Below are 19668 nucleotides of genomic sequence, written 5' to 3'. Positions count from 1 at the left end.
GTGGACTACTGGATAGAGTTCCAGAGCCATTCCCAAGAGAATCATCCCCAACACATTCAGAAGGACAGGATTGTGCCAGGGCATCAAACTTACGGTTCCGGGGAATGCATAGGAGAAGAGAAATGCCTCATGTACTGTGTGGTCTGGAAGACACGAAATGCCAGGCTGGCAAGGAAGTCACGAGCCGACAGCAGTCCTGCAGCTGGTCTCAGCTGGAAACCTGTTCTCTCTGCAAGGGGAATTGAGGCTGAATTTAGGCATTTCTAGGGTTAACTACATGGCACACTTACTTCAGGTAAGCAGTTTCAGAGGACTTTCATGCTCTGTTGCAGTAGCTCCCTTGACCTAAGCATAGTAGGAAGATCCTGGCTTGTCATTATCTATGTGCCCCTGTACTGTTATGTGTCCAATTACTACAACATCAAATCACCTAGCCATCCATCCTACACATATTCACACAGCAATGATATGAGGTATAGGAGTACTGCCTACCCCAGTTTACATTTTTAGCTCATTTACACACATTTATCTACTGTGTCCCACATGTCAGTGATGTGTCTGAGGTCCTATGATCCTTATGATCAAGCAGGAGACAGAACCTGCATTTTCAGTCCTGGCTATTCTATTAATTCTTGGATTCTCTCTCTCATTTCCTGTATAGCATATGTAAAACAGGATTTCGATAAGGGACACACCCCACCCCTACCCTTGTGTGAGAGCACCTGGGTCTTCCCTGATGCTAGGTTACTGTTTAGTCCTTCCTGAAGACTTTTTTATTCCCTGCACTGAAACCCCTGGTACCTTGCACTGTTGAAGATAGAAGTAGGTGGACCATGGGTCTGCTCCAGTCTGGGCAATTCTTCTGTTCCTCAGTGGGCCTAGTTCAACATACCCCAGAGGTAGAATTGGAGCATACTATTCAGTTTCATTTCCCTCTGTCAGTGCATGCTGCTCATGTATAAACTAGCTCAGCACTGGCAAAACTTTCTATCAATTTTATCTTTCTGCCTGGTCTTTGTTAGAATAGGAACATGCAGGAGAAAGAGCAAACAGGTCCTCATCAGAGATAAGGGTGCTGGAATTTGGCCCTTAACCATTTAACATCAGTTTCCATCAGTGCTCTCATCTATTTTTCCCCTCTGGTTTTTTTCACCATTATGTTTGTCTAGAACTAACTACACAGCCTCCCAGTGATGTGATCATATGTGTTTTGTTTTGCATGTGACCATAGAAGAGGACAGAAGAATGCAATATTTTTGCACCGTGATTTCAGCTTGTGCTATCAGTGTTACTCCAGGACACCCTGCAGTACTACCAAAGGTCTGTGAGAGACGACTAACAAAATAACCAGTCCTATGGTCAAAAGAACACAGAATCTACATTTCCATGGGAAACATGTTGGTGGTCTGCAAAGCTTAGAAAATTGAAAATCACTGCTTTAAAAGAGAGCCAATGATAATCTTTTTGAAGTCCTATACTCAAAATCTGTGTTGCATTCTCAGCTCCCATAAATGACATTTCATCTTCTTTAAAGCATAAAACTACACTTAACAAAAATTCAGAAATGGCTTTATTCTTCCTTCTCTATCCATATCCTATTGTGTCATGAAGCCTGGAACCTAATTTATTTTATGTAAACAAACAAAAAAAATCCCACCCAGAAACCAAGCCACTTACAAGATTTGTTTTGGTTTGGTTTTTAATGTTTCTTCCAGCATTTCTTGTCTTGCTCCGTCTGGCTATTAGCACTTTTCTCATTTAAAAAAAAAAAAAAAGAGAGAAAAGAAAACGGGGGAAAAAAGGAAAAAAAAAAAAAAAGGCTTCACTGGAAGAATTAGAAGTAACAAAACATCTGAAGCTATACAGGACAAAAAAAAGAGTGGGCAGCAAGGAATGTTTTACCTGACAATGTGAGGGACTACGTGGTTAGCATTTGCCATGGTTATCTTCTATTGCTCCACTGAATTCAAAGGTAATGGGTACAGAACTGCCTCACAGCTGAACAACAGCAAAAAAAAAACCAATGGAGATTATTTCTTTATCTTTGTCTATATGCTGAGCAAAGCCATTAGTGTTAACCAGGGAATCAGAAGTGGTTGTAAAGCAGCTTACTATTCTCCCTCCTCCCCAATTAAGAAAGCAGGGTGTTTGGGGGAATAGACAGACCATCAGCTATCTCTCCTTAGGCACCAGCGAGGAGCTGGCACAAGAAGGGTACTTCCTTGCTGCTGATGCCATACTAAGCAAATCCAGAGGAATGTGAAAATCTTAGCATCTGGTCATCTTTGGTCTAAATTCTGAGTCTGAGTGAAGTGAAAACTGCACCAGCTGAAAAATATATCAGATGAGAACCAAGCCCTAAGTAATTCAGTTTTGGAATCGACTATGAAAGAGTCTAGGGAAATTTATATTGCTTTAGCATCCATGTTGGAGGAGCAGGAGGGAAAATGAAAATTACAGCTTATGTTCCCTGAGATGCCCTTTTAAATATAGGCCAGTGAATCAGACAGTCTGCTGATGGAACAGACTTGGCCAGTTGCCTTGAAAAGCCATAGGAAAAAGTTATCTGCTGAAGGTAATATCTGCAAAATCTGAACTTCTATTTCATTATTGCACAATAAAAGCAGCAATCAGTAGAGAATTGGGGGTGTGGCTGATTGGACCTGCTGCCCAAAGATCTCTGAAATGAAAATGAGTTGAAGAGAAGGTCTTGCGCAGTTGACCTAAAGTGATCTGTAAGGCTTAATTCTTGGCCTAAAAAACTCATGTATACAGGCCTGCGTGTTGTAGTGTGAGCCTGCTTGAGTTCACTGGCTGTAATTTCTTCCAGCTGTGGAGGACAATGAATGCGTAAATCCAAACATCTTTCCTAGAAAGAAAGATGTGCTTAGGTTCATCTAGTTAACCCTTTAGAAAAACACTTGCCATGTTAAATGGTCATATGGTTAACCATTTAAATTCCCTTTAAGTAATTATGAAATACTTGGGATGTAGACTTCATTTCTATTCAAACCAGCCTCACTAGCAGGCCAGGTAACACCAGACAGATCTTGTAGTTTGACTTGTATTAAAGACAAAACGAATTGCTTGCTTGAGTTCACAGATACTGCTGAGTAAAAGAGAAGGTAGAAGTTTATCTGGCTGTGTGGGCTAGTTATAAGATGATCACTTTCTCTCCAGGATAACCCTCTCTCTCTCTCTCTGCATCCCTATAGTTTATTATATTCAAAGCTGTGCCGGGGAGGTTTTTCAAAGCTGCGCCAGGGGAGGTTTAGACCGGACATTAGGAAGCATTTCTTTACTGAGAGGATGGTCAAACACTGGAACAGGCTTCCTAGAAAGGTGGTCGATGCCACAAGCCTGTCAGTGTTTAAGAGGCATTTGGACAATGCCCTTAACAACATGCTTTAACTTTTGGTCAGCCCTGAAGTGGGCTGAAGTCCCTTTCAACTGAAATAGCCTGGTCTGTTCTATTCTATTCTATATAAAGTCTTATTATTACATATGCTAAAGAACGGTCCAGTCCTTAGAGGCAGTATTTAGCAAAGATATGTGCTGGTATTTATGTCCTAAATGGGAGAGTGGGACAGTTTGGGGCTCACCCAGAGCTAACCAGTGACAGGAGGAACTGCACTATGCATCTCCACATAGGCTGTGCTTGAAATGCAGCCACTGTATGCCAAGGAATTTTGGGAGACACATCACAGCTTATAGTTTGGTTAAGGCTTCGTTGGTTGAGCACTGCACACCTGTAACACAGGGAAGAGCCTAAGCACACAGTTGATCGATGAGTTATAAGGAGCAAAAATTCTGGCCTTGCTGACGCTGGTGGTAAAAGCCGCCCAAATTAGTAATAAATCAGAAGAACTCCATATAAATCATACCCCTCACCCAGTGGCTGCTTGACATAAGCCTCTCTTTAACACAGATTTTACAGACCTTGCAGATGCTTCTGACTGAGTTTGTTACCAAGGGACCTTACAACAATGTCAATCTTCATGCTATTCTAGAACATATTCTGCATAGTGCAATGACCTTATTAGAGGGAATCATTGAAGTAAGATATCAGTTCAAAGCTCCATATAATGGGACTAAAATAGCTTACTCACTCTTAATTGTGTCTAGCTGTAAACACATTTCTTTTGAACAAACTTTGTTCGATTTATAATCTTTTACAAAGCCTGTAGGCTAAACTAATCCAGATTTTATCTACGGTTTAAGGAGGGTAGGAGCAGCACTCCCAAGAGCCATTCTTTCTATTTTCCTTAGACACTCATTCCAGGATGGAATAAAATGCCTCTGAAGTGCCTGATTCTCATTCCCAGTCAGAATAGTTTGGACAATTAGCTTACACGACACATCCCATGTTTATAGTAGATTAGTTGAAACTCACTGTGAACATCTTCCCAACCGTTATTAGCAGAATTTTCAGAATTACTATTTTTACTGCTTTTTTTTTTTTTGCTTAGGGCAATTTGTATGGCATAGAGAAAATTTAGAAACAGAGCCTACAAAAGACGTGAGCAGGCCCAGACTCCAGGCAATCAAATCCTGTCAACCAACACAAGCAATACAAATAGTATTATGACAGGATATTCTTACATTATCCTAAATTCTCCCACTTTGAAATCACCTGATTCACGTAAAGAATATGAATACCTGTGGTAATCAAATCAGCATCATATGATTTCTAGAGCTCCCTGCTGTCAGCTACTGCGTAAATGAGATAAGGTGAGATCAACTGCTTCATGAGAAGAAATATTTATCAGCCCAATTACTATAAGAGGGAAGTAAGATGGATAGTTGAATAGAAGGGAAGGTACATGAGAAAATACATTATGCATACACAGAAAGATTTCTACAGCTGGATGAGAGATGCTTTTCATATGCTAACCCTCCATTCCCTTACACTAAAGGTGCAATAAAAACTTTGTCATCGAACAGCTTAAACTTCCCTGAAAATGGCAATGTCTTAGAAAACTCTTCAGCAACAGAAAGCTTATCTAAGCTTACTAGCATCACCTACTGATACATGGAGTAGGTAATTTGATTTCCTGAACATTGTATTTAAATTGATTTTATTTAAAGTTAAGCCATATTTTTAATTATTTATTTCATCATAGTGATCAGCTGTCCTCCTCTCTCTAGCACATCTCCTTCTCACTGAGAAAAAGCAAGGAGGCTTTAAAGACCACCTTTCTTTAGTCATTCTTAATGATGGTAGGAAATCAGCTGGTTGACACAAAGCACCTGGCCTTGGGAACCCATGCAGCCTGTGGCCTCATAAAAATAATGCAGGCTCCCCTCCTCTCTGTCCTCTTGCTAGTCAGCTCCCAGCTAACAGCAGGTAGGTCAGTTTAGCAATCTTATGTGTCCTTTCATCTTCATGCATTTACAGACTAGTACCACAGCCTTTCTGCTCTCCTGTCAACCACACAGTAGGTATCAACAAGTTTAGTGTGGCAACCGGGGCCACAGAGACAGAAAGAAGCAGTGTTGTTTCAAGGCAGCTGCTGACTGACTAGCAGAACCTCCTGGAAATAATTTTCTCTAGCATACATTGCCATCCTGTGTCATGCATTAGAAAAAAATGGACTTGAGAGGTATGTACCTGTGCTTGTGTTCGGGTCTTACTAGTAGCATAGCTATAGAAGCATAAAATGCAGTCAAACCCATAGAAAACCTCTGTGTGGAAGTGATGCTGAGCAGTCTGCTGCTGTGGCTGCACTGCTGCCAGTACTGGAATCAGCTGCTTGGTGCTACACCAACTGCAGCCGCTCACAGAGCAAACACAAACTTACTTACAGCTTGGTTCCTAGATATGCCTGGTATTAATGCCTTGTGCTACAGCTCATCTTGCATGAGGGAACTCTACAGCTAGTTAGCTCTGCTCACCAGCTTACATTCTACGAGATGGTTTGTGTGTGTTTGTGGTGTACAAACATATCCAGGAAACCCTAGAATAAACCACAGTTCATAATGACTGACCTTTCAAAAATCTGGAGACATCCTGAAGTTGAGGTATGTTATCCTCTTGGTAGCCACAGTATTTCTCCAGCTGCTGGAAAGCATCCAGGTACTGCATACAGGCATGAGTAGGGTAAAGGCTGCTCAGCTTCCTGTAGACCTCTCTCCTGAAAAGCAAAGGCCATATAACATGACCCACCTCAATGAAGCAGTACTTATCTGCCCTATCTACAGATCCACAGAGAGGCATAAACCCACAGCATAGGCAATGGTCTGAAAATCTGAACTCAGGACACCTGGTGCTTGGAAGCTGATGCCTGGGTGGATGTAGCAAAGCATAAGGGTCTTCTGTTTCACTTTTCCTTCAGAAGGTGGGTTCTGTTCAGCTAATCTGTTTTATCCCTTCCTACACCCTCCTTTAGTGTAACAGGACTATAATCCTGATTCAGAAGTGTTTCTTGCTTAGGTATAAGTGTGTTGGAGGTACCAGGGAAATCCCAGGGAGAAAGCTGAGGCTATGGCCCTCTCTATGTTGTACAGTTTAGGGATGGAATGAGTCAGGTATTCCCTCTCTCTCTCTACGTTGGGGTACAACCTGAAATGCCAGTCCCTCCGTCTCCATACTGAAGCCTAGCCTATATTTGACTTTTACAAACCTTCTCCTAAAAAAGCATATTTTCTGATACTGAAGAGTAACATCTGGACGGGCAAAGAGGTTCATACTTTTGCAGTTCAAAATGCCTGGCATGGGTTATGTATCTGAAAGACATGCCAACTTCTTGAAGTATTTAGCCCATTATACAAAAAAACGCCAGCTGAAGAAAAAAAATATATATAACCAGATTTGGGCACAGGCTTCAAGCTTCTCCCAAACTTCATGGTGCTTGGATTTAGAGCTGTGGTTTGGAATATATTTAGCTGTTGCAAAATAAACAAATAGTAATAGGATGGAAAAGAACCTTATAGAAACGGTTATTTTTGTTCAGACATGGCCCTAGGGTGTTAACAATTTTATAAACATTGTTTTATGAAAATTGAGATCATTCTTGGAAATGCTGGCTACGGAAAATGACCTTTTGTTGGTTTTGTATTGTATTTTTTTTTGTGATGCTATTGTTGCTATGGACGTGATAGCCAGTCCCTGGTAATGGCTCTCTTCATTTGTACAAATGTCTTACACAGTGTGGGAGTAATGAACCAGAATGAAGGGGGGAGGAAAACCTTAGGAGGAAAAAAAATTAAAAGAACAGAGGGAAACAGTGGCTGCTGTCACTATTGCAAAAGCCACAGGAGGCTGGGCCATTTCCATAGCAGAATTAGGAAAAAATGAGGAGGACTAGAGTTCAAGTGTTGCCCTGGCTTATTTCCCCATAGAATACTATTGACTTCAGTGGGATTGCATAGGATCTGAAGCAGTACACAGTTCATCCCCAGACTGGAGTCTAGAGAGAGCAGGCTTGTTTACACTTCTGCACGTATGGTCTCTTTTATCAAAGTATCATTCTACTGTGTGTCCAAACATTGACTACCACAGAAATGTAGGCAGTCTCAGAGACTAGTGACGAATTATCTAAAGCTAAGTGTCCCTCCTCTCTAAGTACCTCTAAGGCGCTCATCTAAGTTCACTCCAAAGTCAATGGAGGAGCAGATATTTCCAGACAACAATTTAGCTTGCCCTAATGTAGTGTCTCAAATAGGTGTAATGCCTCACTGTATGGAGGTGCTATCACTCAAAGGACCATTAAGCTGTTATGTGATGGTACTTCAGTCCAGAGAAAGAAAGAGAAACTGCTGAAAGCACAGTCTATTAAATACTCTAGAAAGGAACCTCATAACGAAGGATGGAGCCAGCCACTTGAAAGACTTTAAAGGCAATGACCTTATTTTACATAAATTTCAGTATTATTTTAGAAAAAAGTGGCACTATGCAGCTTTATTATGAAGATGTGACAGGTGCATCCCTACAATTTTGCCCTAGATTATCCCTTTTCCTTATATAGCTTTTACCCATAAGACATCTTTTATGACTACTTAGTTTCAGGGCCTTCCAAGAAGCGTGCTTGAAAACAGAAACACAGATCATCTCTACCCTCTGTTTTCTGAAAGTCATATTTCTTCACTTGATTAATTTTCATTTTTATAACCATGTTGCTACAAACTGAAGGCGTCCAACTACTCTTCAGAGTGAACACCGAGGGAATTTAGTCTGTGCTAAAAATTTCCCATTCAATTGCACAGTGCTCGATTAAGTTGTTCTGTAATGCAGCTGACCTCAGGGCACAGCCCCAGGGGGCTGTGATAACCATTGGGAGGTCTAATTTTGGAAACAGCTTTACACAACAAGACAACCTGGGTTGCTGGGGATGGCTGCTTGGGGAAATGGGCAGATACTCCTTTAAAGGTCTATCCTGTTACCACAGTGGGACTAATTCTAGGTGGAGAAGGGCTGGAATGACGGAGGTTGGCAACAAAAGGGAAAAACAGGAAAGAACACAAAATTAAATTTTCTCAAATATGACATTCCCACACACCATCCTATGCCAAGATTGTTGGCTGGTGGTAGCAATCATGAGCATGACACCAACCATCAATCTTTGACAATTGAAAGATGCTATAAAAACCTATTTGAGCTTAATAAAAATGTGACCGCCTGGATGAGTTGGATGCAAGCTTTCTATGTGATTGTGGGCAACACCCCTCAAGCTTTCTACGGCACAGTAGATTTTATTTAAAATAAAATAATCACTGAAAAAGATGGGATGGCCCTGTGGTTGAGGTTCTGGCATGAGACATCTAGTGTATGGATTTAATTCCTGGCATTGACATAAACTTTGTGTATAATTTTGGGCAAATCACTTAAGCTCTAGCTTTTTCAGTTCCACAGTTATAAAATGTGGTCATCATTCTGCCTTTTTCCCACCTTTAGGCTGTCTTTCCATTTAAATTGTAAACTTTTCAGAACAAAGACTCTCTCTTATTATGTGCACGTGTGGCACCTTGCACAATCCTGGGACTCTGCTCTTAGTTGGGACATGTGGACATATTTATGTTTGTGCTATCTTACAAATGTGTAATTATTGCTGCTTACTGAGATTTGTTAAAGTTAGTGGGAGAAAGTGGAAACAGAGGTATATGAAATAAGAACTCTGCTTTCTTTCAAATCTTTCTTTCAAATCTTTCAAATACTTCACATAAAGTCTGCAAACATACTTTGAATTGAATTAATTTTGTTTGCTTGCTTGTTTGTTTGTTTTTTGGGGGTTTTTTGAGTGGCAAATCTTCAGGATAAACAAAGAACCAGTGAAGAAATGCTGCACCCATGTAAAAGTAACTTGCCATCATTTCATATGACATCAAGGGCCTTTTTACAATGTAAATAATGTATCCTGGAAGGGCACTCCAAAATTTCTTTTACATTCAGTTTGAGAGAATGATATCTGTTCATGTTAACAGCGATGAGTATTTGCAGGAGAACAAGGAAGGGTTGTCTGTCCTATGAACTTTGGATTAGCCACATCCTATGAGTGAACTTCCATCCTGCAGCTGGGCATTTTCTTCTGGTAACAGATTTGGAAAGGTGACATTTCTGTCACCACCATAGCTATGGTTAATTAGAGGTCAGTTAGAAGTTATGCTGTAGACTCCAGGTGTTTTCTGGCTTCTGATATATTGATGGGATTGGCAGGCAGGGAGATGGTCAGGAAAATACATTTTGCTCTAGAAACTGAATAGTTAAGACCAGCCCTGAGAATGGCTTTCTGCAAAACAAATTACCAAAAGGTGACACAACCAAGGAGTAAAATTTGAGATGGATAAATACAGTTTTAAAATGTTATCACTGTCTCACATTGACAGTCTTTCCTGGGACTGCAGTGGAATGGCCCAGGAGTCGGAGTACAAGTACCAAACTCACCAAGTTGCAGTCTCCTGTGCCGTGTACTCAATGCGAGGCAAAGGGTCTCCTCTGTAATGAAGAAAGGAAATAATGCATGTGTCTAAAGCAGGTTTCAAGTTCAGTTTCCAAGTATTATTTTCTTTGCCTGCACCATGAATATTTGCTGTAATGAGGACGGAAACAGCAAAATGGTACATAATTAACAACTTCTTTGTCTTGGTAGGCTCTAATGTGTGCATTTTCTCCTCTGTCCCAGTGTGGGAAGGAAACAGAGGGATATGGTAAGAAAAGGAGACATGTTCTGCTTTACAGAAGAAAAAAGAGGCCTTCAGGCTTACCCTTATCTCTGCTGAAGGCAATCTAACAATCAAAACGCAGTGTGCGCCTGGAGGGTCCATCCCTGGAGGATGTGATCAGCGCAGTATCATCGCAGAGACGCATTCATAAACCCATCAGCAGAGAGCTGCCCGGGCATACACTGCATAGTTATCACTAACTTCTCTGATGGGCAGTCTTCTCTCCTCTTCCTCTCTGTTGCTTCTTCAGTAGCTCTGGTTCAATTCAGTGTGTGCTTTTGTGCTCTTCTGTGCTGCACTAGCTGTGATATATGGTGGCGGTGAGAAAACTGTACTCAACTAGAAGTCTCTCAAGGCTTTGGAGATTTCACCAGTTCTTGGACACCATGAGGCTGATAATCCACTACCAGTTCTACCTATACATCTGATTAACTCTATCAGCTGATTCTGGTGAAGTTTTACACATAAAAGCAGGAGCATTTTCAATCACCCACACGAGACCTGAGAGGTTTTGAGGTTTTGAAGTAGCTAATGTACATGGCTAGAGACATTTTGTCAAAAACATAACAAGAACAGCAAATTGCTTTTCTTTGTCAAAAATATATTCCTAAACATTGTTCCTTATAGTTCCTTGAAAAAGACTAGCCTCAGCTCAGGAGCTAGTCCTAAAAGTAACTGCAAAATTGAAATGAAAGAGTCATATTGAGAAATCATCTCTGCTAAGACAAAATACAGCACTGAAGGAGATGTGAATGCAATCCTAAGATTTTTATCTTAAGGTATATTTGCTGTGTTGTGGGAAAAAGTCTGCTTCGTATGGAGTGAAAGATTCTGTGGCTGAATTCTGTTTTCTAAAGATAGCCCTGTTGATACATTGACAAAAGATTAAGTTTCTGGTATTTCTTGCACACGAAGATGTCTGAAAGTGCATGTGGACTGCTGAAGTCTCTCTTCAGCAGCCTTGTACTTACTCTGTGTAATTAAAGGCAAGGTCAGCAAAGAATGCCCTCCGTTTCTTATACTCCAGGTCAGCGTATCCCTGAGTTAGAAAATAATTTGAAAAAGGTTTTACATTAAGAGAGATTTGTGGGCATAAATAAATTTGCTAACAGAAGTATTCAGAAAACCTAGGCATCAGATAGGTTGTTTTCTCTGAGGCAATGAATCTTGAGCCTTATGAACAGGGTAAACCAAAGTCTGTGATCAGTTACATGCGTGACATTTTGATGAAAATCTGGGGCCTGTGACCAGAAAGGAAAGTAACATTGGTGGGAAGGTTTTGGAGTTGTTCATAAGCACTACATCACAGGCCATTACACTTGCAGTCAAATTTAAATGCAAATCACATTAAAACTGGAATTGAAATAGGGGTGTCACTTCTGCTGTGGAAGAGCTGAATCTCTGAGTCATTTCTTTCCTGCGCTAAGCACGAAGGTTGCAGTATAGGGCTGTGATGGACATGACGGTACCAAGCCTAGTACCACCTCACCAGAGAAAGTATACTGTGCCTGCACAATACTCTGCGCTTTGGGTGAAGAAGGGGTTCTCACTGGCTAGAAATCTTTAGAGCTGCCACTGAACCTGTAGAAAGACTTTCAGCTCAATCCCCCCTTGCCCATTTATTACCATGTTATCATAAAGACAGATTCAGTGGTATCTGTTTAAAGGGGCAGTTTACTTTTTAAATACTGGAGTTTTCTTTTTGCTCCCTCTGTGTTTACTAGAAATTGAGTTTCAAGCAGGCTTTTCCAGCTATTAAATATGCATAGAGATGTGGAATCAAATTCCTTTGAATTTTACATCATTCATAATAGGAATAAAATCTGAAATCTGGCACTGTGTTACTAATATAACTCATAAAGCAGCGTTGATCAGCATCACTGTACAAATATTTATTATTCTAAAATATTCAGAATTTACTGGAACCACTTTGCATACTACAAGCCAAATTTCTCCCTTAGGTTTATTCACATAATTTTCAGTGTAGCAATAATACCAGTAATACTGCAGTTAATGAGAATTGTGTGCATGAATCTGAGGAAGGAACTGGATCCCGAGAGCATGTTTATTTTTGTCATGTGTTATGGATAATGTGTTCATTCAGATGCCACCCTTGCTTGTCAGTAACTGTAACAAGTCCATGCAAAACGCGTGGAAAAGCCATTGGGCCGGACTAGTGTTGATGCTGTGACCTCTCAGCTTTGTCCCTGCTGTTTCCAGGGCTCTGCACCCACCCTCTGAGCAGCAGAAGCCTCCCTGGGGGACCGCTACAGCCAGTGTCAGGGTGCCCCAGAGACTGGTGTCACAGTGTCATCAGTTTGCTTTTCTGACTATTAAAAAGACAGTAAAGAACAAAGTGAAGCTGTTAACATGGACAGCCCAAATTGCCTATTTGGTAGGAAATGTATATGCAAAATCTCTGCTGAGCCATCTGTACATCACCGTATTTGGTACTTTCCTCCAACCTGTCCACTTTTGAGCCATGTTTGGCAGCACAGTAAATGAGCCCACGTTGTGCTCCCTCCTGCCACAAAGGATTTTCAGTGCCTGAGCTAACTTTAGCTAGTTTAGGTATTTCTATATTGCACTGCATTCTGCAGTGTAGATTTATCCCTACTCAATACTTCAGTAACTCTGCACCATTGGTGCTTTCTCTCATCCTCTTCAGTGTTCATACCTCCTATTTGGCAAAGTAGGAGGCGAACTCAGTCCTATTTGAATGAATGAGTTCCCAATGTGCATTCATTTATCCCATGAGAAAGAGCCTCAGAGCTAGCTCAGGAAAATGACAAATACTTGGATAGTTTCTATCAAAAAGATGTGAGGAAGAATGAAAGATGTCCTGGTTAAGGAGGCTATGAATCTCTCCTAGAGCATTATAGTTTAATAAGTGATTCTCAAATGTAGAAGATAGATTTGGAAAGTTTTTTGTACCACATAGAACTGTACATAGCTAACAACATTAACATTGTGTAGGTTAATAAAAGGATCTAAAAAGAATTCAGACATTTAGAAAAGGGAACAACAATCTTATAGATTCTGTTGACATCCATGTAAAACTTCCTTGCATTTTTCGGTACGAAGTCTGTGCTTTTTTTCCTTTTCATGCATCACTTCTATGTGATGTTTGGCAGAACAGTTCACAGTAATTCTGTGACCTACCTTGGCAATCAGCAAATGGCTCTTTGGAGTCCCATATTTGTCTGTACCTAACTCGTATCTCATCTGTACTAAAGTTGGAAAACTTTGATGAGAAACGAGTGTTGGTTTGTTTGTTCCCAATACTTTGCCTTGCTATTATCATCATTAGAGCAGGAGTCTACAGTGCATTTTTCCTCTTCCATTTCTTAGAGTTTCTGTTTGTGGCAAGGCTAAGAGTATACACACAAAACTGTTATGAGTAAAGCCCTTTCTGCAGCCCACTCATATCCAAGACCTACTGCCTGCATCTGAGAGAAAGCCCATCACAAAAATTCTAACAATATTTTGCAGAGTAATATCAATAAATACTGCCAAAATCCTGGCTCCAAAGACCTTGTGAAAAGTCAGATGTAAATTAAGATTATGATCTTTCCAATTTGCTTCCTATTTAAACTTTAGATGTTTACCTCAACTGAAACTAGACCTTTTGCGCTTCTCCAGTCACATTTAAATCTCCATTCAGGTATTATATCCACTAATCAGTGCTGCCATGTATTTATCTTATTTTCTGTCTAGACGATTTCTGCAAGTTTAAGTGTAATACTCCCCTCTGTGCAATCTGAGGATCTGGTATTTATTAGTGACTAGCTCTTTGCTGCTTGTCCTCATTACCATCCTCTGTACATCTGCACTTGAATGAGATTCCTGGCATATGCAAAATTAAAAATGCAGATATGGAATATCTGAAAGGTCAAAACATAGAAAACACAAAAAGCAGAAGGCTGGGGAACTTGACTGTTATGTGGACCGGCTAGTACAAAGTGGACGTACTTCAAATATATCAGGGGTAAAATAATAAACAAGAGGTTTTTTTAAACTAAACAATGAAATGTGAACTCATGCTAAAGAATATGTTGAATAGAAATTACTTCAGCATGTGTCTGATGTTAATCATATGTACCTTGATGAATCAGGACCCATAAGCTTTTCTTATTATTGTTATTCATTCTATACTCCCTAATTCCACTGCAGATCAGCCTTCCTCTGATCCTTCTTTTTTTCTGTCCTTTCATGAGTATTTCTTTACTCCTGAAATTTTCCTTACAAAAATTTCCCTACAGAGTTTCTTTTTTAAAAATAAAATTACAGTAATGTCAAACTTACAGGGTGACCATGGTCCAAACTGGGATCATACTTAGTGATCAGATGATGACATATGTCCAGATCTTGGATTTTTCTGGGGAACCAGGGCACTGGAGAGAAAGCAGCAAGAGTTAAATGAGATAGGATCAAATCATTTTTAAAAGACACACAAAATAAAAATTGTGCTGAAGGTTACAAGCTTTCTTTTCATCAATATCTAAGAATATTCATATCTACATGTCACCATATGTCAGTAGTTGAATTTGTTTGCTGACTAAACTGTCAAACTGGATCAAAAATGATCTGAAACTAACTTGCAATGATAATCTCTTAGTTATAATTAGTAGAAACAATTTTTAAAGGCAAAATCATTTCCTTTTAAGCCAAATGAGGTGTTCTGTTTGACATAGGACACCAAATTTATTTCTGCAATTTGGATTTAAGAAAATGTTTTGATCATGTCTAAAAAATAGTCTTAAATTTTCATACCTTTAAAAGTGAAAACAATATTTTAAAAGGAAAACATGAAATTTCTAGAAATAAAACAGGCCAAGAAGTATCTTGACTTCAATTTTTTTCCTTCTGGCTCTTTTTTTTTTTTTTTTTTTTCAGCAAAATCATTCTAGCCATTAGCTGAATTTCCAAAAAGTTTCCTTCTCCTGAAGAAGGGGACCTTTGCTGGTGAAAGGAGGTTGTAGTGAAGTGGGTGTTGGTCTCTTCTCCCAAGTAACAAGCGACAGTACAAGAGGAAATGTCCTCAAGTTGCGCCAGGGAAGGTTTAGATTGGATATTAGGAAAAATTTCTTCACCGAAAGGGTAGTCAGGCACTGGAACAGGCTACCCAGGGAAGTGGTGGAGTCCCCATCCCTGGAGGTATTTAAAAGACGTGTAGATGTGGTGCTTAGGGACGTGGTTTAGTGCTGGACTTGGCAGTGTTAGTTTAAAGGTTGGACTGGATGATCTTAAAGGTCTTTTCCAACCTAAACAATTCTATGATTCTATGACTAAAATTAAATGTTGTCATTTTAATTTAAGTGCATTTTTATTTTAATTTTATTGGCATTTATAACCAATGGATTAAAAAAATACTGAAAAAAGGCAAAGTTGATACTGCTTTTTGAGGTCAGACTGATGCTGTGATCAGACTTAGCGTGTTACAGCTCAAAAAAGGTCCATTTGGGGTCACCTTAATCTCATACTTGACCAGGCATCTCTGTACTGAATGGCAAATTTAGCTTTAGCCCTATTATATTATATCCAGGCATAGCCAGTTTACAAAGGTGCAAGGCTACAAATGCACACCAATGTTGGGAAATTCCAGTTCTTTCATGCAGTTATGGCTAATTCTGCAATAAGAAGAAATACTAGTCTGACAGATGTCTTTCATCACCCCAGAATTTTTTTGCTGAGCCTTTATCTTTGGCTGTACCAATGGTTCTGCATGCAAGATGCTTGTTCTGCATGCAAGATGCTTGTCCTGCCATCTATGGCCATATCTCCTCAAAACCTGTGCCTGATCATAAGTCCTCCAGTGTATTTCCCCAGACACACCTTGCCTGTCCCTTACTGAGTTCTGGGAGAGGGCAGACAGGCTAAAGGAGAGGGGAGAAAGGACCACGGCAGAAGCCTTGGCCTGGTCACAGAAATGGACACAGCCAATAAAAAAGATAGTGCTGACATACACCAGTTTGGCTGCATCTGTCTCTGCTTCATGGAAGCAGAGATAACCGCTGCTTTTCTCAACTGAGTACCAAATTAATTTGGGTTAAAGCCACTACGGGCAGGGCATTGTCTCATCACTGTCCTTCAGCAAACTTCCTTGGAAGGCCTGTCTGGCTTACCTAAAAACTCCAAAGAAAAGAATAAAAAGTCCCTGTGGGAAAAAAATAGATTAATCCAGGAGCTGGAGCCTCAGGTGATGGGGGCAGCCAGAATGCACATATTTGCATCTTGCCAGTGAAATAATTTCTGACCAGTAAGCATGTTTATACACCTTAGATATCTCCTAGTTACCAATATGCTTTCACAGGCATCTGCACACCCAGCTAGAAAGTGAAGCTGCAGCTAGCCTCTTTCAATAAGATGCACCACCACTTTCAATAAGATATACCAGTAAAATAGGCCACTATCCAATCTTAGACCTAGGGGCTAGCTCAGCCAAAAGTCCTCTGACACTTTAGCACCCCCAAATTCACCTCAATAGGACCAAACACATGAAGAGCTTTAAGGCCAAAACCTCCAAATCCCCAGTTCTTGCTGATGCCCACACCTGAGGTGTCTCTGTGGGCCATGAATACCAAACCTCTGACATTTTCATCTTGAAATCAAATGAACTGCTTAGGGCACTACTGAATTCTGGGGCCTAAAACACCCAGAAAAGACTCTACAAACTAAGGAGTGCTGTGTGTAAGTCTGAGCTAACTTAGAAACAGAAAGACTCTGGCTATTTGCATGCCAAATATATGAATTCTAGCATCATTAAATCCATAATAAAACTGCTTACTTTTATGATTGCTCTTCAAAACCATAAGAAAAAGGAAAATGTGAAGAAAATTATGTCCCTAATATTCTGCTTTAACCATAAACACACCCTCTTTTAACAGTCCCCTTTTTTTTTTTGTAGATCCCAGTCCCAGCACACCTGAAACTGCTACTTCTGAGCACAAATCTCTCAACTCCCAAGGAAATGCTAAAAAAATGCTTCTTCAGGTCCAAAACCCTCTTTGGCTCTCCAGTTTCCCTGATGACAGTAATACCCCTTTGATATCCCCACAGAGAGAATAGCTTGGCATGGACTGCCTCTCATCACTAGCCTGAAGGTGAATTTCAAGCAACACCCAAAGGTGTCCAAACAGGACTGTATTAGCTAAAAGGGCCCTGGGGATTTCTGTCTGGTCTTGTTAAGGGTGGGAAACCTCATGGCAATTCTGTATTCAGAGAACTCAACCTATGAGCTGGACACCTCAGCCTTCTCATCTGTCGGGGCACCTCTGGTATCCTCAGGATTGTATTAAAAGTCTCTAACAGCTTGTTGTACTCACTGATCCCCTACCTGCCTGTAAACAGGAAAAATATTGGTCTACCTCTGGCAAACTCACTTTCCATCCTGATGACTGGTAAGGCTGGTGACTCAAATACAGCACAGGCAGTGGAGTAGGCACTTGCAGCACTTTGCCAGGTGAAATATTATTCCTAAAGTGCAACCTTTGAAGCTGCACAACCTTCAAACAAGCTCTTCAGGTGCCTGGGAAAATGCCTGATGCTCTGTTACTCCAGGTTTGGCAGAGGGTCTGTTCTCTACAAAAAGCTCATCCCCTGATTCTCCCAGCCTGCCCTGCAGGCTTTCTGCTGACCCTCTCTCCCTCTTGCACTCTGGAAGCTTCCTCGAGCTGGTTGCATTTAGCTCTTTTCAGTGAAGGAGCAATCTACCTACAGACAATACTACTGGACCCAGACGGCAGTGGACACCATAAACAGACAGCTACTGCTTCTTTTAACAAAACTGACACAATACACTACAAGCAAATGAAACATTCAGACCCTCTGCCGTACCATTGCATTCCCATCAAGTGTCTGTGTTTGCCTCAGAGCGGTCAGTTCTCTGCACAACTCAGCTCTCAGCCCACAATCTTCCTGTCATTGAGGAGTTTTCAGTTTCTCCTCAGCTACTTTTTTTGCTGCTCTATTCTTCTCATCTCCCTTTTTACTGGAATGCTTTTCTCACTTCAGTTCCACTGGCTATGACAAAGTGCCTCCCTTTCCACACCAATGGGAATGGTCCCAATTCAGGGAATACAGTCATGCAGTGAAGAAAAATGAATGCACGCTCACCTGCTTTCCAGATTAATTAAATTACTATTATGAAGCTCATGCTAAAAAAGTTACTCCAAAAAGAAACAAAACAGCGCTAACAGATGCATGCATTTCTTACCTTTGTCTTCTCTGCTAGTTTTCACATCCTCTGCTACTCTCTTTAAGGAGGTGATAAGGATACTAACATCAGCACTGTGAACTTCACATTCAACAAAAATGTCAAGATCATCAGCAGAGTTCTTGGGCTTTTTGGCTCGTCTGGTTTCAAAGTGATGGATCTGAGTTTCAAACATCTGCAAGAGCCAGATGTTCATATGATGAAGCCTCTCCAAAAACTGAAAATCCAGGTAAGTCTAGATACACTTCTACAATGTCTTTAAAAGGTGACTCAAAGAGGTCTTAACAAGAAGTGCATGTTAAGCAATGAAGCCTAATAATGCCCAGTTTAGAAGGAGCTAAAATACAGGCAGAGCTGAAGATTAAACACTGTAGAATTAGGTAGGGATAGGTGGAGATGAAAGATGAGATACTGTTGACTGTAGCATTTCATCTGTGCAGAAATAACAAATGAGTGGCTGGGTAACTCTTAAGACCCTGGCAGAATGAAAGCAGATCTATTGATGTATAATAACACCATATTAATTAAATAATTGCAAACGATTAAAAATAAGTAACAAATGTAATACTTTTCTTTTGAGTTATTCATTTTCACAGATGAGAGCGAGCACCTGGTAGGGATACGTCAAGTGCCCAGAATATATAATACCTGTATGGCTTACAGCTCTTGTATTCTCTGTGTCTTCTGCCAAATATGCAGAGAACGTTCATTGGCTTCTAACATCCCCACAATCTGAGTGCCTGAAATGCTGGCCTGTTGCTTAGTTGTGGCTGGCCACCACAACTGCTAGAAAGAAATAATGGATTGGTATCTGCTCTAAACAACGCTTACATAAAATGATGATTCTTCTAAATGACTGTGTCCAGCTGCTCCCTCCCTCCAGACTACTCTCCTTCTTCACCTGGAGAGGCCAGCAAACCTCTCTGAGCAGCTGTAGCAAAACAGGGACAATGAGAAAGGGGGAAGGCAGGTGGAGGCATAAGTCAGGCAGGGAGCAGGAGAAGGGTGAGAGAGGGAGAGATGCAGAGTGGGAGAGGTGAAGGCAATAGGGCCAGAAGAGATGGCTCAGTAGAGGAAGGGAATGGTGAGGTCTGTACCTCAAAGACCTTGGCTGCCTTAGAGAGCTCAGTCTTCCTCACATTGCAGAGGGTGAGGGTCAGGATGAGAGTGGCTCTGCCATCCTCCCTGTTGGAGTCCAGGCTGCCTTGCCTCTTTAATGACTCTATGCCATGCATTTCCTTCTCCTTGCTGGCCTCTTCCTTTTGGCCTGAGATCCCCACCAAGTCAGTCTTCAT

At 40.8% G+C, this 19668-nt stretch overlaps 1 protein-coding gene across 1 annotated transcript in view; it reads right to left on the bottom strand.

Annotated features, from left to right (window-relative positions):
• The window catches only part of LOC104013376 (tyrosine 3-monooxygenase), a 31681-nt gene extending 12013 nt beyond the window's left edge, over window positions 1-19668 (bottom strand). The window contains exons 1-7 of the mRNA XM_009465865.2: window positions 19471-19668; window positions 18374-18548; window positions 14464-14552; window positions 11130-11197; window positions 9881-9931; window positions 5989-6134; window positions 94-229 (exon numbers count right to left, since the gene is read on the bottom strand). Coding sequence (XP_009464140.2) covers window positions 94-229; window positions 5989-6134; window positions 9881-9931; window positions 11130-11197; window positions 14464-14552; window positions 18374-18548; window positions 19471-19668 — 863 coding nt within the window. The remainder of the gene's footprint in view (window positions 1-93; window positions 230-5988; window positions 6135-9880; window positions 9932-11129; window positions 11198-14463; window positions 14553-18373; window positions 18549-19470) is intronic.

The sequence above is a fragment of the Nipponia nippon genome, unplaced genomic scaffold, assembly GCF_047370975.1.
Source record: "Nipponia nippon isolate SJK-2023a ecotype South Korea unplaced genomic scaffold, ASM4737097v1 scaffold_3, whole genome shotgun sequence".
Classification (NCBI taxonomy): Eukaryota; Metazoa; Chordata; class Aves; order Pelecaniformes; family Threskiornithidae; genus Nipponia; species Nipponia nippon.
The sequence above is the reverse complement of the archived record's forward strand: the minus strand, read 5'-3'. Positions and strand labels throughout refer to the sequence as shown.